We start from the raw sequence: 26,150 nt of genomic DNA, 5'->3' as shown, positions 1-26,150 counted from the left end.
TGCACTCTAGCAGGGTGGAATAAGAATCCAGGTTTATCACTGACACGCTATGTAAATGTGATTCTCGTGGACTAACGTATAATCATTTTGCACAACTGTTTGTGATTGGATGACTACCATTAAATACACTTATAAAAAGGCAACACTAAAGTAGTAATCAGTTTATAAAAAATGCTGCTCCAAGATTTCAGGTGTGCAGAGCTGTAAGTTTACTTCAGAATAAAACACAGACATAGGGGAGGATCAAAACTTTTAGAGGTGTACTTGACCATATATTTGGACAAAGCAGAATTACACTGCATGTAACAAACAGTAAAATTTCTTAAAAGTTGTTACAAATATTTTACTTTCTACCTGTACGATCATTAACATAGTTTACTATATCAAGATTTTTTTCCTAAAGGCTTAAAACAAAAACAATCCCTCTAAACTACTTTCCAACAGTAAAATTTAAGTAAAATGCTTACATTCATTTGACAACAAAAAAACATATTAAAAATGTTGTGTGGGTGGTGCAAGAGCTGCTCTTTCACAGCTGCAACTTTCTTCCAGGGTTATTCCTGTGGAAAGAAAGAAAACAGTCTTGTTGTAAACTGTTAATAACCAAATTCTGAAACTTTTTAAAGCGATCCCCACTCCACCAGCACACAATTATCTGAGATACTGCAAAATAAACCATCTAATCTGCAATTCACTAAGCTGTTTACCTTCTCCTCTTTGCGTCTGTCCTTTTCTTCATTATTCTCAATTGTTTCTTCTTCATCTTCCACAATCCCATCCCCTTGATACTTGTCATGTGTCCACTTTGGACTGCTACCTGACTTTTTGAAGTTAAAACGCCCTCTGCCACGCTGGAAAGTACCACGGCCTCTTCCTCTTTTGGCCCAATAATCCACACCATCATCTCTGTCATCATGCTACAATAATACCAGACAAAGAATAAGGTTAAAACACTTCTGAAACGTACCCCCTTAAACGTTAGTACTTTTTCTATGTATAGTATAATTTGATTAAAAAAAACCTAAGAACTTTTTAACAGTTCAGATTATGATTTATAGAATACATTATAAAGGATATCCTTACAATTCATGATGCTATAACTAAAACCAACAATAAAACTGCTTTAAGAGCCCTTATTAGCTGTGGGTCTACTCAAATGTCTGAATGTAATAAAACAGTTCTGTCATGCATCTTCAGTAAGAACAAAGAATTACTCCCTAGTTTTGAGGGGGAAAAAAAAATCTGTGATTTTCAAGGAAGAAGCTCTAGGAATGTGCTAGGATTTTTATTCAGTTTTCAGATACCCTGCTTCACCTGCATGACATAGGGAAAATGAAGTTCAAACTGTTTAAATCTCACATTAACAAACAACAGTTGAGTTTCTCTGGTTAATAAGCTTAAAGTTTGCTTTCTTACTACCAAATATAGCCTTACATAGTTCGCTAAGTCTTCTGACAATGACTCCACGCACTGCATGAACACTACAGACAATGATTTAATATAAAAAAGGTTTATATTTAGAAGAGTGAGGTACACTTGCTTCAACATCTGGGTTTTTTACTTGTGATTTGGAAAGAAATTTGAACTATTAAACACATACCACATCTATATAAAGCAGTTTAGTAGTAATTATGTAGGAACAGTTAAAGGGTGGCTTGTTTTTTTTTTTAACTAAAAAACGTTTTTAGAGACCAGATAAAAGTTTAATAGCTACAGTTATTTGTTTTAGCTATCATAAAATTTCTTCATTAATGGATTATCACCTCTCTTTCTACATTTATAGATTCAGAAAAGTTTATGTGTGTGTGGAGGGACTGAGAACTCCTTGTACAAACATTCAAATTGTGATTGCCTTACTTCTTGGATTATCTGTTAAGATATTTGTGACAAGCTATGATGCTGTAGCAGAAGGTCTAATTTTCGCTACTTAACATTTTTCAACAGTGAAACAGTATCCTTAGAAGTTTGCACTGTTAAGGAAATAAAATGGAACAGAGGCTACACATTCTGTATGCTGCACTATTTACTGGGTGGTTGTATCAACAGCCCTCCTTTCATAATCCAGATGTGAAAAAGACATCAGAACTAAGGTGATTTTCTTATGACTATCACAGTACTCAACTACTGCTAACAAACTAAGGACTGCTAGTAACAGTCAGCCTACAAACATCCACAAATACTGTCAGCTTTTCCTGATCTTCCACTTCTGCAGACCTCCAGACAAATCTAAGAAAAAGCTCAAATGCCATACAGACATCAATCCAGGAAAACACAGCACAAGTCTTTCTGGTTTAAAATTTGGTTTTAACAATTTTAGTATGAATCTGCCTTCTTCCCCACTCACTGATGAAGATTTTGGAGATGAAATCTGTGTCGGGCCTCAGTTATTGCCAGCCTGCTGCAGAAAGACACAAGGGAAGCAGAACCAGGCACTACAGCAGCCCTGATACTCACATGGTTACATAACTGAAGTCCCTGTCCATACATGCATGCTACTTCTACACTTGTAGAAAGTTTGAAAAAACAAAAGCATGCATAAGATATCGAGTTCTCCACACCCACCAAGAAGTATTTCTTGCTTTTTGGGGTATATTCAGGATCCCATTCCTCTTCCTTCGGTCTCTTCTGAAAAGTAGTATTTGAGTTGCTGGGACCAGTATTTGTTCCAGCAAAGACTCCTCTGGCTCTTCCTCTGCCCCTAATTCGAAACTGATTAACCAAGATGTCATTTAATCCATTTACATAAAACCACAGAGTTCAAGTTCTCTATTACTGAAAATGCTCTTTCTGTGCTTAATTACAGTATCTGCAAGTGTAAAACCATTTTCAAATTCACGTATTACCTTAAGTAATATGTTCAAGCATTCACTTTGAAATAATGATTCTATTAAGTTTAATTGAAACACATTTGAGTTCTCTGCATAAATTCACCCACAATCACCAAAAAGAAACTTCCTTTGACTGCTGGTAAACCAGTGTGTTGCAACAAAAGGTCAGAAGAAACTTCTGAAGCTGTTCACAGACAAAAAACCAAACAGAAAAAACTAGACTGAAAGAGGGAGAAAACTGTCGGGAGAGGGAAAAAAAAAGGTCATGTATGAAGTCAGTCATATCAGTTATGAGAAAGTGATTCTAGAATACATACAAACAATGCAGTTTCTAAATACGTACATCTACTATGTGTTAAACATTTTGAAATGAGATTCAGAAATGTACTTTAGGCCACATTACATTTCCAATGGATAAATTCTTTACTCAGAAAAAATCAAGAATATATACTGTACAGAGTAGCTATGCTTGAAGTGAAAATTAACATCTTAAATATTTTTTATAATGAATTAACAGGATTTTAAAATGTTAGGCTAAGAAGTCTCACAGCAATAAGGAAAATGCTTAACTCAGAATACACTAGAAGTAGCATCTACAGATCCCTCAGCATGTAAATTCTTAGCTTGTGGATAACATCAAACAAGAGTTTATATCCACCATTCAAGGGGAGTAGGGAAAGGCTAGGATGGGAAAACAGACTGCTAAAACCTGCAGTTACTACAGAACACTATTTCCATGAACAGCCTAGTTAAGACACAGAACTGGGTCTTCAGAATAACTACAAAAACATGGCTGAAAATCAGTTTGTTGAAAATAAGCACCATAAACATACACAAAAAAAAATTAGTTAACTAACTTGAAAGAGCATTATTATGCACACTTAAGTTCCACAAAGCTCCAACACTTCTAATGCAGAAATTATGCTGGACAGCTTTAGAACTACTCTGAAATCAAAGAGACTGAAAAACAATCCATAAAAGGCTCCTAAGACCTATCCAATAAACTGTAGGCAAATAAAAAAAGAACTGCTTGGAGAGTGACTTGGTAAATGATAGACTATCACCTAAAAAAAACCTGTACAAGAGAGGAAATGCTACATGCTTTATTTCCAATAGCTTTGAACCTTTACAAAATTAGGGCACACAAGCAGTATCACTGTGCAGGAGAAGAGAGGATGTAAAGACAAAATATGATAGGATTAAAAAAAAAAAAAAAAAGGGGGGCGGGGGGGGTGGGGGAGGTCAGCACCTCCTGGTACTAGGTCCTATGATCAGATCCCCTTTAAGAAAAACATCTAGAGCTTTCCTCAACACTGTATTAACACTCCACTCCCCCAAGTCATCTTTCAGGCAATGAAATACAGGCAGCAAAATCCACTACGGCATTATCTTTCTGGGCTTGCTTACTGCAAAGACCATCACAAAAAGGACAAAATATATTTTTCTCTTTCTATAGAGACTTTTAAACAGAACTGTTACACATAATTCTTCAGGAGCTGGATATTAATGTCAGTATCATTGAAAGATTCTACTTATCCTTATTTCTGTGTTCCTACTTCAAAACTATTCATGACATTTATGTACAAGAAGCCCAGAATAAACATCGTCTGTCGGCAAGTTTAGTGAAAAAATCACTGCTGATTTAGTATGAGATTGACAGCTTAGCTTGAAGTCTCCTCTATGCAGCAAGCTATGCTCTCCCAGTGTATCCAGGCTTCCTGCTTCAGGGAGAATTCACAATAAAAACGTTTTATTTACTCCAAAAACAAAGCAGTATTTACTGGAATAGAGCCACTATTAGACTGAATTACTGAGGCATTCCCACACTAGCCAGCCTGTGTATTTCAACAGTATCCAAGTTTGTATCCCTAAAGACAAGACTCAAGTCCACAGGTTGGCCTATTTAGGTTCTTCTGTTCAGACACAGCTTGTTAGTAAACCTGTGTGTGACCACGTATGTCGTTAGGGAACGTGAACCAGTTATTATTTTATTATCCATAGTCAGAACTGGCAGTTACCAGCAGTTAAATTAGTAGAAGTTGATGTGAACTGGAAATTTAATAGACTTCAATTTCATGTAAAATATAATCCCTTTCATGATACATACAATCTGGTTTTCTAAGGCAGTAAAGGCTTCCACCAATTATGAGTTTTCTTCAACTGATTCTTTTTGAGGAGAGGGGAGTTAAGTGCTACTTTTGTCTACCTCAGTGCCACTAGGTTATACAGCTAGAAATTCTACCAATATTGTTATATTTGACGCCTACACCATCTGAGCATCTATACATTTATGCCACATAGATGTTCCTTAGTATATTTGTATTAAAAAAGATATCAAGAAAGGAAATTATGCCTTTTTTGTGCTAGGAATTTTGAACTTTGAATTTTCTTTTAAGTAGCTACAGTTTTTTAGATGGAAGAGTCAAACCTTAACTCAAGTGTTGCATACCTCACAGGCATTTCAGATACTCGTCTGCAGTTCAGAATTTTACACTACTAGAAACTATTACGTGTACATTCATACCAACGTCTTTTAGCATTACTTAGTCTTAAGCTACACCAAGGGATTATTGTGAAAGTATGACATTACTCCTACCCATTAAGTCAGTCAGAGTTTTTTCCCCACCCACCCAAATACAGAATTGGGGCTTTTCTTGTAGTTTTTTTTTTATTTGGGGGGGTGGGGGGTATGTTTTGGGGGTTTTTAAGTGTTCCATATCTTCTTAAGGCCTCTTTTATTGATTGCTAGCTTCTTCTTAATGCTTCTACATTTCCCAATTAAAGTATCAGTAATTATATTAACATGGAATTTTTAACTTTTAAGATTTTTCTGAAGACTACAGTGGTCAATGTATTACTTTCCAAATCACAATGCGAAAACACATTCCAGAGCTAAATTAATGAGCTTTCATGCTCACTGTGGCTAGTCCAGGCCAAAGAAAGACTGAAAAACAAGTATACCATCTCCTCTCCTCAATACAGCTGTTTAAAGGTTGATGTGTATTTTTTATTACATGCCATTCTCCATTTAACAAGTTGCAGGCATCACACACAAAGGAGGGCCAAACCAAACTGAAAGTGACAAGGAAAAACAGAAGCTTCAGGGAGTTCAGTAGCAACAGATGACAAGATTTATTCTTTAGAGAAAAGTAAATTTGCAGATCTTGTTAGGAAACAATGTAATTACAACACAGCAAGGAGTAAGCAAGAAATAATTTTTCCCACCTTTACGTTAGGGTCTCCAATAGCATCCTAATGTCTATTTACACACCAATTAACTGCTATTGGGCAGTGCTGGGAAAAAAACAACTTCTCAGGTTTGGTACATCCCATAAAAGAACTCAAGAATCACTGCAACACATCCTCGTTTTATCTGTTATACTATTACTATTGGTTCAGTGTTCATAATTTGGGGGAAGAATCAGAGAGCAACTTACAAAGGTGCCTCTTGGCCTGTTGACCCCTGCAAAACCAGAGTATTCTTTCTGTTCATGGTGGGTTTTGAACTCTTCATCTCTTTCTTTCTTGCAATCCTTTTCTTCTCGAGAACTGGATGAAGAAGAAGATGGAGAGGAAGATGGGGAGGACCGAGCACGGTCTTGATCTCTTTTTTGTTTGCTGAAAAATAAAAAGATAACACTGTGTGCTGTTTTAAGAGTAATAGATAACCTGTAGCATGCTATACTAAAACAGATCTCTTTACATTTTATGAAAAGCTATCCCCCTTCCGGTTATAAAGTCACATATATGTTAAATATTTCAGATGTTAAGGAGTATAGTTCCACTTTCCAGCCTCCTCTTACACATTTAAATGTACTAAATGTATATTATTGCTAGTGAGTTGGAAAGCAGCAGTCTGCAAACTGCAAATACAGCGTTTCTATGGTTTTATGCTATGAAGAGATTCTGTTACTTTTAAGATCCACCTTTCTTCTGAGGCGGAAAAACAGAAGTTGAAGGGAAGAAAACCCTCAAGACAAAGTTTTACAGTAACTTTACATAGTTCAGTTTGCACACTGTTGAGAAGATATGGCGTGGGCTTCCCTATGTAGATGGCCATACGGAATTAGCCAGTGGAAGATAATGTGGATACCAAAGTCAAAAAGTAAATGGGAAACAGGAAGCATAAGTGAAAATTCATTGTATATCCAGTACAAAGCAGGGAAAACATATTCCTACAGCAAGACTTTCAGTAACCCCATAGTGGTACTAATTTGACCCACTTTACAAGATTTTAATGTTCTATTCAAAGGAAGGTCATACCTGAAGTAACTCTTACCACTGCTACACAGTATCCACTGAGATATGCTAACATTTTTTTCTTAACAACAGCCCACTGGCTTTAGACAAAAATAAAAATTCCCCTTCTCACCCATGTTAAAACCTAAGTATCAGTAAGATTCTCATACTCTGGGTGTTATGAGTTGAAAAAGTGCGGAATCAAGCATAACGAACCAAAGTTCTTACACAAACTGTTTATAGAAATGTACTGCATTGAAGTCCAACCTCCTGATGTAGCCTGGATAATAGGACAGATTAATTTGTCATTTTTTTTTTCAGTGTTAGCTTGCTATTCCAAAGTTTTTGTCCTCATCCACCATAAGCCGTGTAAAAGACAGATAATACATATTTGCTGTAAAACAAATAATTTTAATTGTTTAAATTTAAATGTTCCATTATACATTGAAAATTGAAAGCAATTAAGCTTACAATTACAAAAGGCTAATTAGAAGCTAAAAACCTAAATAGGGACTTCAAATATTTACCTGTCATCTTTGTAAGATTTGTAATCCTTGTAATCTTTTGGAGTTTTCTCCTGCTTCCTTGACCCACTGGATTCCCTGGAACCCTTTGAGTCTCCTCGTTCTTTACTTCGCTCTTTCCTACGTCGGTCAATGTCATGACGAAGATCAGCAGAATCGCACCTTAATTTTTTATCTCCCTGTAAACAAATTTATATTTTGGAACAAAAATTTTGAAATAAAACATCCAGAAGAGAATCTGAATGAAAAGGCAAGCTGTACATCAATTTTCAAAAAAGCGAGATAGAATTTACCTATTTTTCAACAAACTCTTCAGCACACAAATTGACTTTAACTGAACACTCTTTACATGCAATTGCTAGATCTAAAAAAAGAACAGCTAAGAATTTCAGTTTCAAACAAGCATTCACATCAAGCCAATGAGATACCTATTTTTTCATGCAGACAGACCATCATACATGGTTTGGGAGGATGTTTAAGCATTCATTTCTTCTGGTGAATTGTTTTTAACAGAGCACAAGCACCTTTGCAATTCAACCATACTACTATTCACTGACACCTCAGTACTTCCCCTCCCCCCACACCCCTTTGTCCATGGGCAGCTTAGTGCCACAAAATCGGGCAAGAAATGCCCAAAAAGAAAGGAAGGGTGGGAGAAGACTTGACCTTATATGCCACATTACCAATATAGCAAAATCATGCTACATAAACTGGCTTCTTGGTAACACACTTCAGTCAAAGGAAAAAAAAAAATGTTCTAAATGCAAGTACTCCAGATACAATAAATACAAATTATTTTTGTATTTTTATACACAAAACGGTGAAGTTATGATTTAAAGGGTAACACAATAAATTAAGTTTAGAAATACAGATAGAACAGTTACATAGAACCTACTTTTTGACTTTCTTCTTTAAAGACTCTCTCTTCACCTGCTAAACGGGTATGCTTCCTCAGGGTACTTGGAGAGATGTCAATCCTCCTAAATGTAAAATAAAAGCAGTGTCTTGCCATATGTATATGTGACTGTTAATGGCCTCAGACACTTCTTTTCAACATAAAACTGAGAAACATATAAAAATTTTGCATTAGAACAAGCTTTTTGCATATAAAGCCCCACCATCAGAATACAGAAGCTAACTAAAAATTAATAACTTTGGTTCTGTTCCGTGTGAAATATGCTAAAAACCAAACACAGATCAAATGCAAAAAAAAAAAAAAAAAAAAATCAAACTGCCTAAGTATAACTTTGAAGATACTTTTTGTATCTTATGTGTTATTTCAAAAAAACATTATGTATAGCCAGTTGAAACACACACCCCTCCCTGGAAATCATCAACACTATGACAGTTTGCTGTAAAGTCAAAAATACTTAACAGTTAAGAAAACATATGAAACCGGGTACTGACTATGGAGGTAATACATCCTCACATGCAACGCAAATATAGTACACTGCATCATAAAACCATAACACATGATCAGAAACTACATCTGCATGCCTACCTTCTTACCTTTCAGGCTCTCAGATTTTTCAAAAAAGTGCTGTAAATTAACACACACAAAACCTACAGTATGAGATGGAACATTTCACACTGAAGCATAAAGATGCATGTACAGGGCTTCTTTTCATCTTCAAGACATATGCCCCTCAATATTTGAGCACTGCATGTGAGAAAAGTAAATATATCCTAAGTGAGATACAGAGGTAGAGAAGACATCTGCTACAAAACCACAGATGAAGCCAGACCAGGCTCAGACCAGTTCTCTTTTATAGAAGGGGGTTTTGTGATATTTTGTATTTATACAGAAACTGACAAATTACTCCATACAGATTAGAAAAAAATATTTTGGGTTCTCAAAAGAAGTATTAGCAGGCATTATTTGAAACACAAAGCATCTACATATGCAGTTAACATATACCTATGTATTTCTGGGCTCTTTTGCCGGGTGCAGTGTTCTTCAGTAGCTTTTTGATATGCAGTGAACCTCTCATTTAGGGTCATTCCAGCTGACTTGAAGTATTGCTCTGTTGGTTACAATAGAAAAAACACTGTTTCATTAGTTTAATTCAACTGACAGGAATTTTGCTCCTGACAGAAAGGCAAGTAGCAGGCAAAAAACACAGTATTTTCAATAAATCTATGTGAACAAGCAAATGTGGCATTTTCTCTATTTTTACACATTCTGTAACCCAAACAAAGTAACAGTGCACAGCATCACTGCAGGTCTACTTATAACTATGCCACAACTGCATTACATCCAATTCAAGCATCATTTACTGATGGGACTTGCTCATTTTCAATGACATTTTCGTCTAATGAAAGAGAAAGGAGCAATTTCTTAACAGTTATATACTTTGCACGTAAGAGAAAATGAAGTTACTTTGAGTCATGAATACTTGCAATAAGTACATTTTACTATTCATCTCATCTTTAACTTACAGTAAGAGTTAACTCAGTGAAAACACTTAAGTAATGTATGCTTCAATAACTACATGAATGACCTAACAAGTAATTTCTTAAAGGAATACAGTTTCTTGCTTTGAAGCTGTGATGATAAACAATCCAAGACAATTAACACACCTATATGTAAATAAATTCATTTAAGCATCTGGCATCTTGGCAAACTTGACAACTTTTCTGACAAATTTTCTCTTTCCTTCAGAGACAGTTAAATTAGCAACAGCAAAACTCAGTTTTTAAACCAGCTCAACAAATGTGTTTAAATGTAATATAGAAATACATAAAGTCATGAGCTATGAAATGTTACATATGAAGCAAGCTATCTGCTTAACAGGTCAACATACATCTGTATCAACTTACCGCCCGGCATCCAGTATTTGTCTCATAACCAACCATTAAAACTTGAAACGGCCACTACAAGGGTAGTGCCTCAATCATAATTCCATCAAACACAGGAATTTGAGCTAGCAACTCTGTTTTTATGCCATTTTTGCCAGGAAGACAGAAGGTTCAACTTTGCCTGTTTGGCATCTGTATCTTTCAACAGCTATTTTACTTTTGTAACATGGATTTTGCCATTTCAAAACACATTCCAGGACCTAGTTACAATGAAAAAGAAAACATCACTGGGCATTTTCAGCTCTACATTAATAAAGAGCTGTTCAGACTGGTCGCATCACACCAATAACGAACATAACTTCAATTTGTCAAGAGTTACTAAAATCTGATCACAGACCACAGTAAATTTGACACTTAAGAGAGGTTCTGCTTTGAAAAACAATCATAACTGTACATATTCTAATAACTTGACCAGATAGGCTGTTAAGCTGTTACATTTACCAAATATTTGTTTAACATACAAAAGTTTACAGAAAAACAGTCTATTTGTGATCAACATGTGAGAGTTTCAGGAATACTATTTCACCTGCAGCCTACATATACCATACAAGCAAACCCTTACAGAAGCTCTCACTGGACTGAGCTTTAAATCTCTACATATCAATAAAATAGGTATTTTCAAAACACAGCATTATACTCTGAACAGGTGTCCCAATAGAATTTTTTTAAATCCTGCTATATTATCATGTTGATTACCACTGTTGCCTATTACTTTCTTCTTTATAAGTAATTAAAAATGCAGGAAATCATTCAGCCTTAGTAATCTGAATTTTGCCAACCAAGTAAGACTTTTAACAGAACCTTAACATATACTTTGAGCCCACAAATCTTTGCAATTTTAGAAGCTAAAGCATCTCAAAAAACAATGCTTACAGATTCTTGCTTTTTAGGATGATATGACAAAATTATTTTCACTAGCAAATTTTTCCACATTCAGTACATTAAACACAAGAGAACAAGACAACAGCCCAGTGAAATCAAGTAAATGCTATGGAAAAAAAAAAAAAAAAAAAAAAAAAAATCACTCTCCAGATATCCTCACTGGATTTTAAGGGATTTTAAGGAATTATCTATTTTTCCATCAGAAAGCTTTTAATAGGATATGTGACCTAAATGAAATACATCTACCTTGATAGTCTGGGTTTGTGTTTTGTTGCTTTTTTGGGGGTTTTGGGTGTTTGCAGTAAGCACAGCCACTGTTGTTAAATCAGAAAATAGTGTACAATACATTTAACGGCTGTTTATTTAGCCACTGCCAAGTTCCTATAAGCGAGATTCCTGGCTCCAGCACTGCAGTACTGTCAAATAGCAATAACATCAAATATCACAGCGTATTTTACTATCATTTAAAGCACAATTTTTCTTAAATCTTATTATTTTGACATAAAAAAACTTTCTTCATAAGGACCTGAAATAAGCTCTAGGATGTTCCAAAAGGAATGCCATTGTATTTACATGTGCAAAAGGCATGTCAGCCCACACTGCACCACTTAATATAAAATTGTATGTTAGAGCCATTAAAATAAAACTAAATAAGAAAAGAATGACCAATGTAGTATTTTGTGTCAATCCCACACCAATGTTTAAACCACACTGCAAAATTTCAAACTTTATATACTACTTGGGCTCAAAAATTTATCCAGAAACATAGTGTAACTGCTACCATGCTCTACACTGCTTGCGGTTTTCTTATACTGCCTGCTGCTGCTATTATTTTTACGTGTACCTCAAAAGGAAGTAAGTCTGACTAAATCAACATTAAAAGAGGGCTGAAATCTTTCTGTACTAAGACAGCAAACAGGCTTAAATGAAATTGTCAGATGTATATTTGGTACGATAAACTGAATACATACCTTTGACGTGGTGAACCAACGACACAATGTGCTGAATAAATGACTCTGACGTGCTTTTGCTGGCCTGTGGCAACTTAATGTGGTCAAAGATGGATCGGAACTCTTGCTCCTTCTTGACGGAATGGACAAGTGTGCTAGCAAGCAGCCTGTCTTTAGTCAAGGAAGCAGGTCTAAAATACATCAACAACAGAAAGAGACACACAAGAAGAAACCACTAGTTTAAATAAAAATGAATGACACTGCAGGCAGGTGGAGAACGACACTGTAAAGCTGAATAATTTACCTATTGGAATCGTCAAGAGGTACCGGTGCCATTTTGAGTTTAACTTCAGGACGATGGGAGTCACTGGCTATCATTTTGATCCTAAGTGGGCTCTCCTCTCTGAAGGTGGATTTTTCTCTCGCATCCAGATTCTTGTGTAGAGGGGGACTGTAATCAAAGAGTTCTTTGAGCTTTTCAGACTTTACCTGCTCAGGTGACTGAGTTTCTTTCTTCATCATTATTCTCTCAGAACTCTTGTCTTCTTCCTTGTGCTTATCTTTTGTTGCACTAGGCCTTTCCACTACATAGCCAGTCTCTTTAAGCTTATAACTTTTCTCATCTCTAAATCCATCGCTCTCTCTATTGCCCTTGATTGATATTTTAGATTTGTATTTGGTTCCTTCCTCCTCAGCATTCCGGTGAGATGCAGTAGGAAAATTTTTACCCTGATCTGCCAGGACAGACTTTCTGAACTGTCTGTAATCCTCTGTCTCCTCTGTGTCCTCCCCTTCAGAGTCATTAAACTTTTCTTTCCCAGTCTCTTTATCAACGAAAAAATCTAAGGTTTCCTGTTCCTCCCATTCCCTTTCTCCCTCTGTCCTCCCTTTTTCTGATCCTCTCTCCTTCTGGGCCTCCTTTTCCCTGGTATTACCCCTATCAAGCAGGTATACTCTAGACTCTTCATCTGTGTACCTGTGGATAGCAAAGAAGAGACTGGTAACTCTGGATTGCATTCATTCCAGTTCACTTGCATTCCTCTTTTGTGTCAATCCCACACCAAGAAGAAATACATTCCTCTGAGCAATTCAACTTTAGCATGCAATGCTTCGCACACCGTAACACCATTCCCACTGTCATTTATGTACTACTGGAGGCATCTGAAGAATATGCCTTTCTGTAGAACACCTAGAAATCCTCTGCTTGAGTTTATAAAAAAGCTAGTGATTTGTTTGTTCTTTCTTAGTAAGTACTCAGTTTCACATTCTCTTACACCAGTCATTTTTTTTCCATCAAATTCACATTAAATCTTACAATTCAGACTGTAATTCATTTTTGTGCTTTTTTTTTAGTGAAAAATTTAAAGGGGTACCATAAAAAAAGTTAATTCTTTTCAAGATCCTGCACATTTCTAAGATAACTCCAAAATCAGACACAGGCTTAATTCATTCACTATATTGTGTACAGGCAGGGAACCTTTAGAAGGCAGCTCTCCTAAACACAGAAACACACCTACCAATTAATTCAGCCACTGCCTTATCTATACACTATTTTCATATAGGTCCTAATACAATGACCAACTCCAATACATCTTACCCAGGGGAAGTCACATTTTTGATCTTCTAAGCAATGTAATTTTTACATAGCAAGTCACTGACTAGAAAAATTTACAAGCTTACAATCAAGCCCTTATACCATAGTCACAGCTTTGCTCTATAACTATTTTGTAAAAAACGCACTGAAGTACAAGTCACATTAGAACAGTCTAGTGTCAGTAAGAATTCTACAGCTTTAAAAAATTACTACTGTATCAAATATTTTAAGAGCAAATTGAAGAATGTTACGTTAATTGGAAAATATACACTGAACTTTAAATACGTCATCCCTCACATCAGTAGAATTATGTTACAAAGATACCAAGACCTACCCTCTTTCATAAGTAACGCAAATCAAAGTCAAGGCATCAAAGTTGTCATATTGCACTGCACAATTAGCAATTGATGCTGTTTATGTTAACAAAGAAATCATTGTATAATATCTGCATTTTTAGACTTCCAAAAGATCTGCATTTCAAACTACATGAAGCATTAAAACTTCAAAATACTCAAACAGAATTCACTATCAAACAAGCAAGTCTGATGCACTATTCCAATTAAGGTTTCTCATAAGAGTAAACAGAGTATAAGAAAATACACCATAAAGGAAAAGCACAAACCAATTTTTCCTCAAGGATACATGTCCCTATCTCCACTAGTCAACAGTCAAGAACTTGAAGCATCTTAGGAGGAAAAGGCCTGTTTCAAAGCACAATTCCAACCAGACTATAATTAGTAATATTTATTCCATATTGTATTTTCCAAGGTACAGTGATGACCTTGTTGAAACTCTAACAGTCAGCATTTTAAGGGACAACATTAGGCTTATAATTTAATTCTTACCTTTTCATAAACTTTCCACCTTTTGTAGTGTCCTGTTCACCACCTTCAGGATAAAATGACCGCACTCGAGCCTCCTCACGGGGAGCGCTCTGTGATGGGATTGTCTTTGCAGGGCTTCTCCTTGAAGGGATATGATGCAATGGGCTATTCTGAGAAGGACTATAACGGCTAGAACCATTTCCAAGAGAACCAGAGCCAGACCTCTCAGGACTATGCTGAATGGAATGGGAATGTTGAGGAGTGTCCTTTGCTGAGTGGGCTGTGCTAAGCAAAGGGGCATCAGAGCAAGATGAACTCTGACTAGGTGGGGTGGCAATAGAAGGACTATGGGGTGACCTTGGACTGTTATCATATGCTGAAAGGCCAGGCCAAATGTCGCCAGAAGCTGCTGATGATTTGTTAAAATCGTCAAGAGACTCTGATGGGTCATGTTCAAATGTATCTTTCTGTTCATCTTGTGATTTATTTTTCAAGGGGCTATCTTGCAAAGGAGCCCCTTCAGTTTTCTTTGCCTGCTTTTCCAGAGACGCACGTCTTTTGGAAGAGACAGGTGATTTGCTGTATGGGGATGAAGAACGAGATGAAGAGGACCTTGGGGACCTGGAAGATCTGTAAGATCGACGAGATCTGCTCCGGGACCTCTGGGAAGACACAGACCTTCGTTTTGGACTTCTGGAACGTGAACGGCCACGCCTAGGGCTTCGGGAGTGTCTTCGGTTCCAGACAGGCCTATAACCTCCACGATGGTATCTACCACCTCCTCCTTGATAATACCCTCTACCTCTTCCTCTGTAACCATAGGGACGTCTCATTCCTCTATTATTTCTGTAATCTCTGCGATAATCTCTAGAATAAACACGATCCCTGCTGCGAGATCGTGAGTATGTCCTTGACCGAGACCTAGAACTAAAATTAAAAAGCAAACATTAACATTTGACAATTGGAGAATTAAACAACAACAACAAGAAAAAAAAAGAAGTGCCTTGACACTAAATATTCAATTTCTCTAATGCAGTCAGAATGGTCAAAGCAGCAGACTAACAGTCTTAAAGTAACTTCTACAATCTATTTTTATTTATTATTTGTCTCAAAGGATTATAATAAACATGTCTATACTCCTAAAGGACTGAGAAATTACTTCAGCATCACATGATTAAGACACTACCAGCCTCAGTGGCCTGCCCTGCCATTTTATTAAGAGATTATCACCACTCTGGAGTATGGCATTCAGTTCCCCAGCCACCATGGTTCACAGCCTGGAACATGAAGTTACATGACCCCCAGTTTAATGTGCCAGCCTGCAGACAGCAGCTGATGAGGCAGTAAACATTCAACATTCAATTCTGCCACTTTTTCTATGGGAGATGGTTATGTCCACTAATAAGAAAGATGAGGAAAAGGCTGGAGGCAACACAGAAGACAAGACACAGCAATGCTTATCTGCTAAAGCCTTAAGTTACCACAGATACAAAAAGCTGCATGAGAAACGGAAAATCACAGGGGAAGAGGCTGGACAAATAAAACATCACATGAAGGGGGAGGGAGGAATCAAACAAGCCACAATCCTGAGGAACCATTAGCATTCTGAAATTATCTTGAGATACAGGAAGAGAGAAAAAACAGCTAAGTATTAAACAAAGTAACAGAAATTACATTCAAAGCACAATTTACCTACTGCCTAAAACAAAGTAAGATCCCAGGGTCACTTCTGCCATAGCATCATACAAATGTAAAGTAATTTCCAGACAGAAACTAATATACTAAATCAACTTTTCATGCACTAAGACATCAACTTACCTGTATCTCTTTTTTCTAGAATGTGATCTGGATCTTGACCTAGAGCTGGACTGAGATCTGGACTTGGATCTTGAAGAATGTGATCTTGAGTTAGATCGACCCATTTTTCCCAGTAGATACACTCCTTCCCAAAGGAAAAAGCAGTGAGGGGAGGGAAAGAAAAAAAAAAAAGGAAGCAGCTGTTTAGAGTCTATGTAAATTTCTATATGCTAAAGTAAGACTATTGGAAAGAGGTATAGCATTTCTTAAACCAAAGAACTCTGAAGACAACTGAGTACATTCATTAGTAAATCAAAAGCTCAACCACATTTTAAAGAATTTAACATAGCTACATGCAGTTTGTCTGAAAAGATGATGTATAACAGTAAAATGATTTCCACATTTAATCGCAAACTGATCCTGTAGAAGGACAGAGGACAAAACAAAAAAACACTTCTGCAAATTAAGGCAAGAAACAATGCAAGTCTGAACAATTACACATTTTAATATGTTTGAAAACTAAATTCTTGCTATCTGTGTAGTTTATAGTTTCCTTGCATTTCCAATGCAGCAGTCCTTCTCTGGGAGGACTTTACAGTCCATTACAATGCAACTTTTACATAAGCAAAGGAAAAGCCCTGAAGTATTCTGTCCAGCGGTTGTTGGTTTGAGCCAGGGGTATTTCCCTTAACCACATAATCACTCTGATCCAGTTTTCCACTGGTCAGTACGCCCATCTTGCATCCTTTTAGGTTAATTTTGCTTTTTAAACTACATGTAAAATACATGGTCAACTTAGATTTTAACAACTAGTTAAATAATATGGCTTGCAGCAGAATTCAACATTGTTCAGCTCAAATTAAGATATGAAAACTACAAGTGATTATAAGGCAATGAGTCCTAAAAGAAAATAAACTCATATTAAACTGTAATTTCTTCTTATGTACAGTCATAATAGATGTTTAGAATTAATTAGTGCTAACCATGAAAAATACACAGCTTTTCCTTTTCAGATCAGTGGCTAAAAATCCCCAAATTAATTAATTAAAACTCTGACCCGCTGCCATTCTTTTGAAATTGCCCAGCTTTAAAACAAAAAAAGGGTCACATTAGACAACCTGAATATAAACTGTGAACAAGTAATACACATTTTCAGGCCTTTGTATGCTCAATACCTATAGCCATTGTTTTTTAATAATGAAAATAAAAATGGAAAACAAACATTTAGCTTTTGTATTGCAAACAAGCATGAAAGCCTAAAATCACTGTATTGAAAAAACATGCTCAACACAACAAGCACCTTCTGTCACAAGGTATTTTATATAAAATCTTTCTTGTTACCTGGGTGATACTTCATTATATAAAGACAAACAAACAGTGTTAAAGCTTACAGTTCACAAAATTTCAGAGATTTTTAGACACATAAGAGAACACAAAAGAAAAAAAAGCAGTCCACCCTTTCCCCGCCAGCTGGTCCCTTCTACCCCATATGACCTCCCCACCATAGTAGCACAAGATTTTGCATGGCCCCAAAGAGATGTAACCTCATCTGAAACTAACCCAGCAAAAAATAAATTTTAACCCAAACCAGCTTTCCATTAACTAAAAAAAAAAAAAATATTTACCTTGGAGATGAATAGTGTGTTGAATGCTGTCTCTTACCGTCTCCTTCCATTAAAAAGCAAATTTGCATAACCTATACTCAGAAGATGGTTTCTACTTCATTGTGTTCAATTAAAACTTACAGAAAATGGCTTATAATCTCTAATGTTCATCTATTCACAGTAAACATAAATCTAGAGCTTTTAAAATGTTGTAAGACATGAAGCATACCAATTTTCCAAGAGTGCTAAAAAAAACCCTGGTTTTGCTGTTACAAGTAATTTTCAGACCAAACTTCAGATGTACAAGTTTATAATACAACCCAATCTCAACTTGAAAGGAATCTGTTTGATTTTCCCTGTATCCAACAATAACATTTATGCATTTGCATTCTATGTAGGGCAAGTACATATATACTGTACAACAGTTGACCTTTACAAGACTTATGCTAATTTCAGAAGGCTTTATGTTGTCATTTCTTATTTCAAGCACAAATTTTAGGAAAACAAAGTCAATCCTCATTTTAAATGGCTGGGTTCAATCAGAACATTTAAAAATAGAATTAAGTTAATCTTACCTCAAACCGTTGGCTGGTGCCAATGAAGCAATTATTTCAAAACTCTCTATCTGTGCTTTCAGCAATACTGATCCCTATAGAACAGAAAAAGAGACTGTCAAAGACATGAACTTTTACTAAAGGGCAGGCAATACCTTTTGCTTAAACGGGTTCAAACATTATCTGTTTAGCATGAAAAAACAATGCCTAAGAAATGGCAAGTTCACTCTTTGACTCTGTGGAGCTGCATGTTAAGACTAACTAGAGCAGCTCAACAGCTAGCCACTGCCAAGGGGCATATCCTACTCCCCTTCCACATATCATCACTCTTCCTTCAGCCTTGCTTACAGGGCTGTATAATGCATTATCCTCACCTTCACAATGGCCCTGACACCCTTTGGAACCCTCACCGAGCAGACTCTTAATACCCAGAAATCAGTTTCATAAGGCTGGGTTATTGAACTGGCTTAATGCAGGGCCAAACAAGTGCCAGAGCTGGATTATGGGGGCAGTACAGCAACAGCCAGGAGGACAGGGCAAAAAAGAGACAGTGGCAAACTGTTAGACCAGTTTGAACTCTTACAGCCTTGCATTTAACTGGAGCTATCTTTATCTTTTAGGTTTCTTTTACAACATTTATACAAGCATTACCCTGTTATACTTTCTTGTTTAAAATGCATACATATATGAGTTTACCTAAACAACCAACATCTTTAACAATACGCTCCTTTGCAGGTGTACAGAAACAAAGCACAATTGTAGTAATGAAACCAATCTCAAATGTACAAACTTTTCACTGGCCTCATCTTTCAATTACCTCAAAGCCTCAAGACTATACATATATACGCCTGTAATCTGACTCAACATTAAGCAAGCTTTCCAATTCCATTCAAGCAACTCAGAATTTTGTTGTTCAATACAGATGGGATGGATCTCCCAGAAATTCTGCGTCTCAACAATTAATTCATTAAAGCCAAAGTCATAAGACATCCACTGCTCCTAAATGACACATTCATAGGTGTCTTCTTCATCTGAAAGAAGAAACGCAGCACTTGTGTTCATAAACACTGCTTTCAAAAGTCCACTTACCATTCACTAGTAGTGACCAAGATATTTCCAATTTCTACAAAATATATGCTTTAATAAGATTAAGTTTTTACTTCTCATCATCAGCAAGCATGAGTCTCTGAAGGAGCACAGTAGTGTATCGGACCATTTCAGATCTTGTCTAGACAAAAGGCGAGATGGTATTAGCTAGTAAAGATTAATTAAGGCATTCAGAAGTCTAGTACAGAAAAAGTAACACAAACTTCAGCTAAATGGTTGAAGTTCAGTCCAAGATTTTAAATCAATACTTAAATCGTCTCTACTTCTGACTTAAAGTGATCTAGATCCTGGGGATATAGAACAAGACAGTTACTTCACCTTTAAAACCTCTAGGCAGAAGACAGGATCTTAAATTACTATAGCTCAAACTCTGGCAATCAGTTCTGCACAGTTTTAAGAATATCTTCTAACAAGTGGCAAAGGTGAGAAGCAGTCGCACTTTTTTTTTTTTTTTTTTACCAGCCATTGGCTATATACCACATCTGACCCTGGCAGCTAAAATATATTTGCTATCTTATTCTCCTTAAACAAAAAAAAAACCCAAAAAAACCCACCACACACAGGGAGAATGGATATAACATTTCAAAAGAAAATTTTTGAACAGAAAACCTTAACTAATGAATTAAAAAAAACCCTCAACTACTAGCAACTTTTGTTTCTATTTAATTGTGATCGGTGAAAGCTTGAGACACAAACATTCTTTCCAAAATAATGCTCATACTTCGGAACAAAAGTGAAAAGACTACATAGCTGTTTCTTTTTAATAAAGGCTTGTCTGTGTAATATCCTCACAATATTCAAGAATCTAAAATTCTAACCACCTCTATTAAAGCTAATTTAGAAAAGAATAGTGGCAGACACAGAAACCCGTAGGAAAATGGCTCCTTTATAACAGTACACTTCTACATGCTTCACACTTTTGCAGAAAAAGTACACATTCCTCTGAAAGCATCACAACTACAAAATACCATTTCAATATCAAATAAAATCATTCACAACCTCTTCCTGTGGACTCTTGTGCTCACTGCCAGTCTGTAGTGGCTACATCATGTCAAGTAAGGGCACAAGTGGCAAAGGGCAATGAAAAAGAGGTGCTAAGCATCATATGTTGCTATATAAATTAATCAATCCCTAAATAAGGACTAGCTGCCCTTCTCACTTCAGTGCATGAAGCTTATCTCTGAAGTAGTCTCAGAAGAGACCCAGAGTCTGCCAAATGTGCGTATCACGAACATGACACAAGACGTCATCACTGAGCATTTTTAAGAGGACCATGACTGCTAAGAACATGGTGTATGCCTGAAATACCAGGGCTATAATACATGTTTCTTGCAACTCAATTTTCTTCTTCCCTTGCTTTCTATCCTGAATATGTGAAAGGAGATGCTTGGCTCTCAACTATTTCACTCTTGTGTTAAAAAAAAATCTGGATATTACAAAAAGGAAGCTGCTGTAGCTCCACAGTACTTCAAACCCGAATAAGTTGGCACCATTAGTTTAAAGAAAAGGTCCTCTCTCTCCTGTCCTTTGTTTCCTTACATTCCTGATCTCTCCTCCCTCATGCCAGCGCAGGTATTTCTGCAGCCACATAGTGAATTAGATCAGAAAATGTATGGACCACCTCAATTAGTTTCAATACAAGCGATTTTTCCAGTATGGTTCACGACAACAACCCCACAAACATGTGGGCCAACACAGGAAAGTTGTAATAGCAGCCAGACAGGACTGCCTCTTTTGGCAGCACTGCAATCTTAAAGCTTCCCTGAAACTAGCTTAGCAAAACCATCGGCAGCAACAAACTTGGAAGTTAGGCTTTTTAACAGTACTTGCCAGCAGCTTTAAAAAAAAAAAAAATAACAAACACCACACCAAAAAAAACACAACAGAAAAAAAAAAAAACAGAACACCAAATCCACAAACAAAACCTCCACCTCCAAACAACCAAACCTTAACACAGAAATCTAGACTTCTTTAAAAAATGAAGTCCACTATCTGTCAGATACTGAATCACATTCTTGACCAAAGAGGGAATCAAGAAGTTTAATGGCAACAGCAGGATGTCTGAGCCTCTTAAATCAGTCTCTACCAGTAAGTGTGACCATTAAGCAAAAACAAGATACACAACAGAATCAAGCTCATCCTGCCACAAGCAATGCAACAAACAGGAAGTAAATGTCACAGTTAGCATTTGCTATGTTTAAAATAAAAATGAAGGGCAAAAAACCTGTTTCAAATTCCTTTTAAATGTTCTTTTTAAGTTTTTACTACACCACTGATATTAAAGTTTTTTCAGAATACACAGACTGCAGATGTAACATATCTGTTAAGTCATTTCAAAAGTTCTACACCATGTGGAAGTTTACGACATTTTAGGACAGTTATACCCAACTACACTAGCAAAACACTGCTTCCTCTTAGCTTAATTATTTTAGCTATCCTTTGTTCACAGTTATGTAGTAGTGTACATTTCTCTAGCCTAAGCATTACTTGAAAGCTGTCAGCAAGATTAGAGTCAAAATCTTGTTAAAGTAATTCACAAGCTGTTGCCAAAACGCATTTTCATTCAGTGATTCAGGCTTCAAAAGAAATGAGGATTATACAGTCAGGACAAAACAAAAGGACATAGACAGTCTTCAAGAAATCCCACAGATTTTGTAATATTCTCTCATAATACCCATACCAATTTAAAGAAAGTCAGTCTTGCTAAGACAGTAGTGTAAGGCATCTACCCCCCCTGCTTTTTTTTTAAGTACCCACCAACTTAACAGCAGCACATCACAAATAAGAAAGAATGCATTTCATTAGTGACTGTAAAACCATGCTACTCGGATCATCAATTACTAAAATCCTACAAATACTAAAATGCCACAGCAAATTTGCCAAAACTATCTTGGAATGTACAAATATGATCCGGGATGCATATATTCCCTTATTTTATATTTTTGATACATAATATTATTTCATAATATCCACAAAGTTGCAAAGACAGAAGAGACCCATTTACGAATTACAGCATGAAAAGTCAACTGGAACAGTAGAACATACAAAGTCCTTTTTTCCCTAATTCATTTATTCATTGCTTTATGGAAAACAATATAAAATATTTGCAAATTACATCAAAAAACAGCATCCTACTAGTAACAGTAAAATCAGCTCCGCAAAACCACATGATCGGCAACCGCTCTATTATGTACTACTATTGGCAAACAAAAGCATGTTTCTCCTCTAATTAAAAACACAGAAATCAAAGTGACTATTTCAAAGAATTCTGTCAATAGACAAAAAGGAATTAGCATGCTTTTGGATACACATTTTGAGTAGCCATTTTTGTTATTTTTTGTTTGTGTTTTAAACACTGTTTTCATACACCCTTACACAGTCATTTCCACAACCTCTTTGCAATAAACTATGAGCATACTGCTGCAGAAAAGGCTATCTTCCCTCCCTCATTTGTTCCAAGACTAATATTCATATAGGCGCTCGGTGAGCTGGAGTAGCGAACTGATCCAGAAGAAAAACTACTCTGGATGAAAAGACAAAGCTGACAGCCACATAACCGCCCAGATCCCATTTACCACAAGGCCGCATGGAGGCCAGTGCTGGCACAATGAACAAGACAGCAATACACTTTCAGAATACTTTCAGGAGAAACTCACAGCGATAACCGAGTAACAGTTGTAACCCAAAAGCTTACTTTCTTCAGTAGTTTCCTTCACACATCTTCACTACTTGTAAACAAACCCCAAAAGTTCTCTCACATTCCTCAAACCCCTACACCACAATCTCTCCTTGACAACCAGCCAGAATCTAATCCATCCAAATACCTGCAACCTAGCTCCAAACAACAGCTCCCTACTGACCCCTTTCTAAATTCCTACAGCCACTCCCAAGTTTTCGGCATCCCCAACGGCAACAGGCCCTTCCCTATGGCACATGCTCCCTCCTACTTCCAAGAAAGCTTCCCTCAGTCACAGCCTTCACCTGAGGAACTGTTCCACACAGCCAAGCCCACTAAAGCCTTGCTCACGCCACGGAGCCTGTGTTCAGGAGAGAGGCAGTCACGCCCCAGGTACTGATATATGTAACACCTTAAACCTCTTCCTGCCATTCGGTGCAGCCTGTCACTCAACATATCAAAAGGGACGAGTGGGAGGAAGCAATTCCTACCCTCCCTACCACAAGAAGCTGCATGCTTGGAGCATACCTCAGAGCCGGAGCCTTTACCTCTGCTTATCTCCCCACTTTTGTCTTTACCTCTGCTTATCTCCCCACTTTTGTCTTTACCTCTGCTTATCTCCCCACTTTTGTCTAAAGCAATGAGATTACTGGGGAGGAGAAAGAGGAGGAAGGAGAAGACAACAGCTAGTCAGCATTTTCCTGGAACCCCACATGCTTTAATCAATTCTTCCCACACTGACAACAACTATTCTAAGGATGGTTTTATATATTTATCATAATCAACCATTACACAAGCAGTGGCTACCTGCAGTGTCAAAAACGCCTTTGTTCTGCATGCTCCCAGGTCTTCCCATAGTAAAATTTAATTGCTGCTGCTAAGGTAAAACTTTGATCTCAGAGATAAACAAGTGACAGGTCGTACTGACTTGGTAAAGGATCACTCTAACACACAAAACAAGAATCTGATTTTCATTAAGAAAATTAAGGCAAAAAGCAGGGGGTTTAAAAGCAAATGAGAAATAAAGGGCAGGATCCCACAACGAGATTCTACACCATCATCAACACCGGGAATGTAACAGCCCCTTTCAGCAAGGGGCATAAAACCCGCTCCAGCCCCTCCCCGGACTTAGGGGCGTTTCTGCACAGGGCAGATAAGGCGCAGGAGCCAAGCGGGAGTACGCACGGCACAAGCGCCCGAACCGCAGCCATGCCCGGAGGGAAGTTCCTACAGCGAGCGCAGAGGCTCACCCGCCGCCGGGCAGCATCCCTCCGGCCCAGCGCCGCTCCCCTCCGGCCCGTCACGCCCGCCAGGATAACGGCCCGACTGCACGCTCCCATAACCAGTGCTGCACGGCCTCCTGGGGTCCGTCTCCCACAGGGAGGGTGGAAAGGCTGCAAACCCAGGCCGGCCGGGCTGGAGGCTCAACGGGGCAGGCCACCCATTCCGCTCCCCGACCCCCGCCCCGCGGCGAGCTTCCAGAAGCCGCGAAGCAGCTCAAGGCAGCTCCGCGGCCGCCTCCCGCCGCCCCGTCCCTCTACCTTCGCTCCCGGGGGCGCCGTCCAGACTCGGGGAGGAGCGACGCCCGCCCGGCCCGACTCCCGTAGGAAGCGACGCTGGCGCGCGTTAGGGCGGCGACGGCGGCCGCCCGGCCCGTCCCCGGGGGAGCGGTCGGGCCCGTCGCCCCGGGGCTGGCACGGCTGGCGCGAGGCGGGGGGGCGCGGAGGATAATGGCTGCGCAGCGCCGAGGTCACGCGGCGGGGAAGGGCGGGACGGCGCGCGGGCACCGCGCGGCCAGGAAGGGGGGAGGGGAGGCGGGCGCCGCTGCTGCCCCGCCACCCCCCCGCGGCCGGCTGGGCCGCGGCTAAGGCTCGCTAGCGTCCCGCAAAACCCTCCCGCGGCCCCTTCACCTCCACCCCTCCCTCACCTGGCGGGCGGAACTCCCGGCGGCCCCGCTCCCTTATCGCAGCTCGGCGGCCATTTCCCGTCTCGCCGGAGGAAGAGACGCGGGGCCCAAAGGGAAAAAGAAAAAACCACCATAGAGAGCGGGGGGCGGCCGCCGCCGCGGGTGCGTCACTTCCGCCCTGGGCGGGGAAACGCTGCGCCACTCGCTGGCCGAGCGCCATCTTGGTTTTGGGTAGCCGTCAGCAAGGAAGATGGCGGCCCGCGGCACTGATGGCCGATAGCGGGCCGCCCCGGCGCTCGTGTCCCCCGGCGGATGGCGTGGCCCTGCCCTACGTCCCCCAACCCTGTGTCACGGCCGGTGGGGGCGGGGGGGGGGGGTGTGCCCGGCCGGCTGCAGCTCTGTGCCTCCTCCCGTACCCCCGCAGCTAAAAGCTGTCCCCTTTTACCCCTTCCTTCCCCGAAGAGGGATCCGAGGAGCCGGGGCCCCCCGGCCGCCGCTGCCTGGTTACCTGTCGGGCGGGGTGCGCGTCCATCCACAGGCGTTGCTCGGAAGGGCCTGTCTGTAAAGCGGAGCCCAGCCAGAGGACCACCGTCAAGCGGCATTTGCGTCCGATGCTGCCGCGCAGCAGGAAGCAGGTCTCGTAGCCGCGGTACTTTACTGCAGCGGATTTTGCAGCAGATTTGTGCGTGTCGCCTGGTTGCGATGCAGCAGCGCAACGCTGGGGAAAAGCGTGCCCGAGGGACTGGCCCGAGGGGTGTCTGTACCACCGGGAAAGCGCAGCAAAGGGGTCTAGGTGAACAGGACTG

At 38.9% G+C, this 26,150-nt stretch overlaps 2 protein-coding genes across 17 annotated transcripts in view; one reads left to right on the top strand and one right to left on the bottom strand.

Moving 5' to 3' along the window:
• Window positions 1–185: 185 nt before the first annotated feature.
• On the bottom strand, window positions 186–25,991 carry BCLAF1 (BCL2 associated transcription factor 1). 16 transcript variants are annotated; one of them, XM_056343411.1, is made up of 14 exons: window positions 25,853–25,986; window positions 19,745–19,883; window positions 18,677–18,750; window positions 16,519–16,642; window positions 14,722–15,627; window positions 12,587–13,258; window positions 12,304–12,473; window positions 9,510–9,615; window positions 8,487–8,571; window positions 7,595–7,770; window positions 6,266–6,446; window positions 2,563–2,709; window positions 708–917; window positions 186–560 (listed from the first exon to the last, which is right to left on the bottom strand). In XM_056343411.1, exons 4-14 carry the CDS (start codon window positions 16,620–16,622, stop codon window positions 555–557), a joined length of 2,763 nt encoding a protein of 920 aa, XP_056199386.1. In that variant the 5' UTR covers window positions 16,623–16,642; window positions 18,677–18,750; window positions 19,745–19,883; window positions 25,853–25,986; the 3' UTR covers window positions 186–554. The 16 variants fall into 16 exon arrangements, 14 of the variants coding, with proteins under 14 accessions (XP_056199386.1, XP_056199384.1, XP_056199391.1 ...); XM_056343409.1 differs by lacking the exon at window positions 25,853–25,986 and adding an exon at window positions 25,366–25,510; XM_056343416.1 differs by lacking the exon at window positions 25,853–25,986 and adding an exon at window positions 25,366–25,510 and having other exon boundaries at window positions 16,519–16,639.
• The window catches only part of LOC130151309 (uncharacterized), a 34,069-nt gene continuing 33,820 nt past the window's right edge, over window positions 25,902–26,150 (top strand). Inside the window, exon 1 of the mRNA XM_056343426.1 lies at window positions 25,902–25,979. The gene's annotated coding sequence lies outside the window, so the exon portion shown is untranslated. The remainder of the gene's footprint in view (window positions 25,980–26,150) is intronic.

Source organism: Falco biarmicus, chromosome 6 (genome assembly GCF_023638135.1).
Source record: "Falco biarmicus isolate bFalBia1 chromosome 6, bFalBia1.pri, whole genome shotgun sequence".
Taxonomy (NCBI): domain Eukaryota; kingdom Metazoa; phylum Chordata; class Aves; order Falconiformes; family Falconidae; genus Falco; species Falco biarmicus.
The sequence above is the reverse complement of the archived record's forward strand: the minus strand, read 5'-3'. Positions and strand labels throughout refer to the sequence as shown.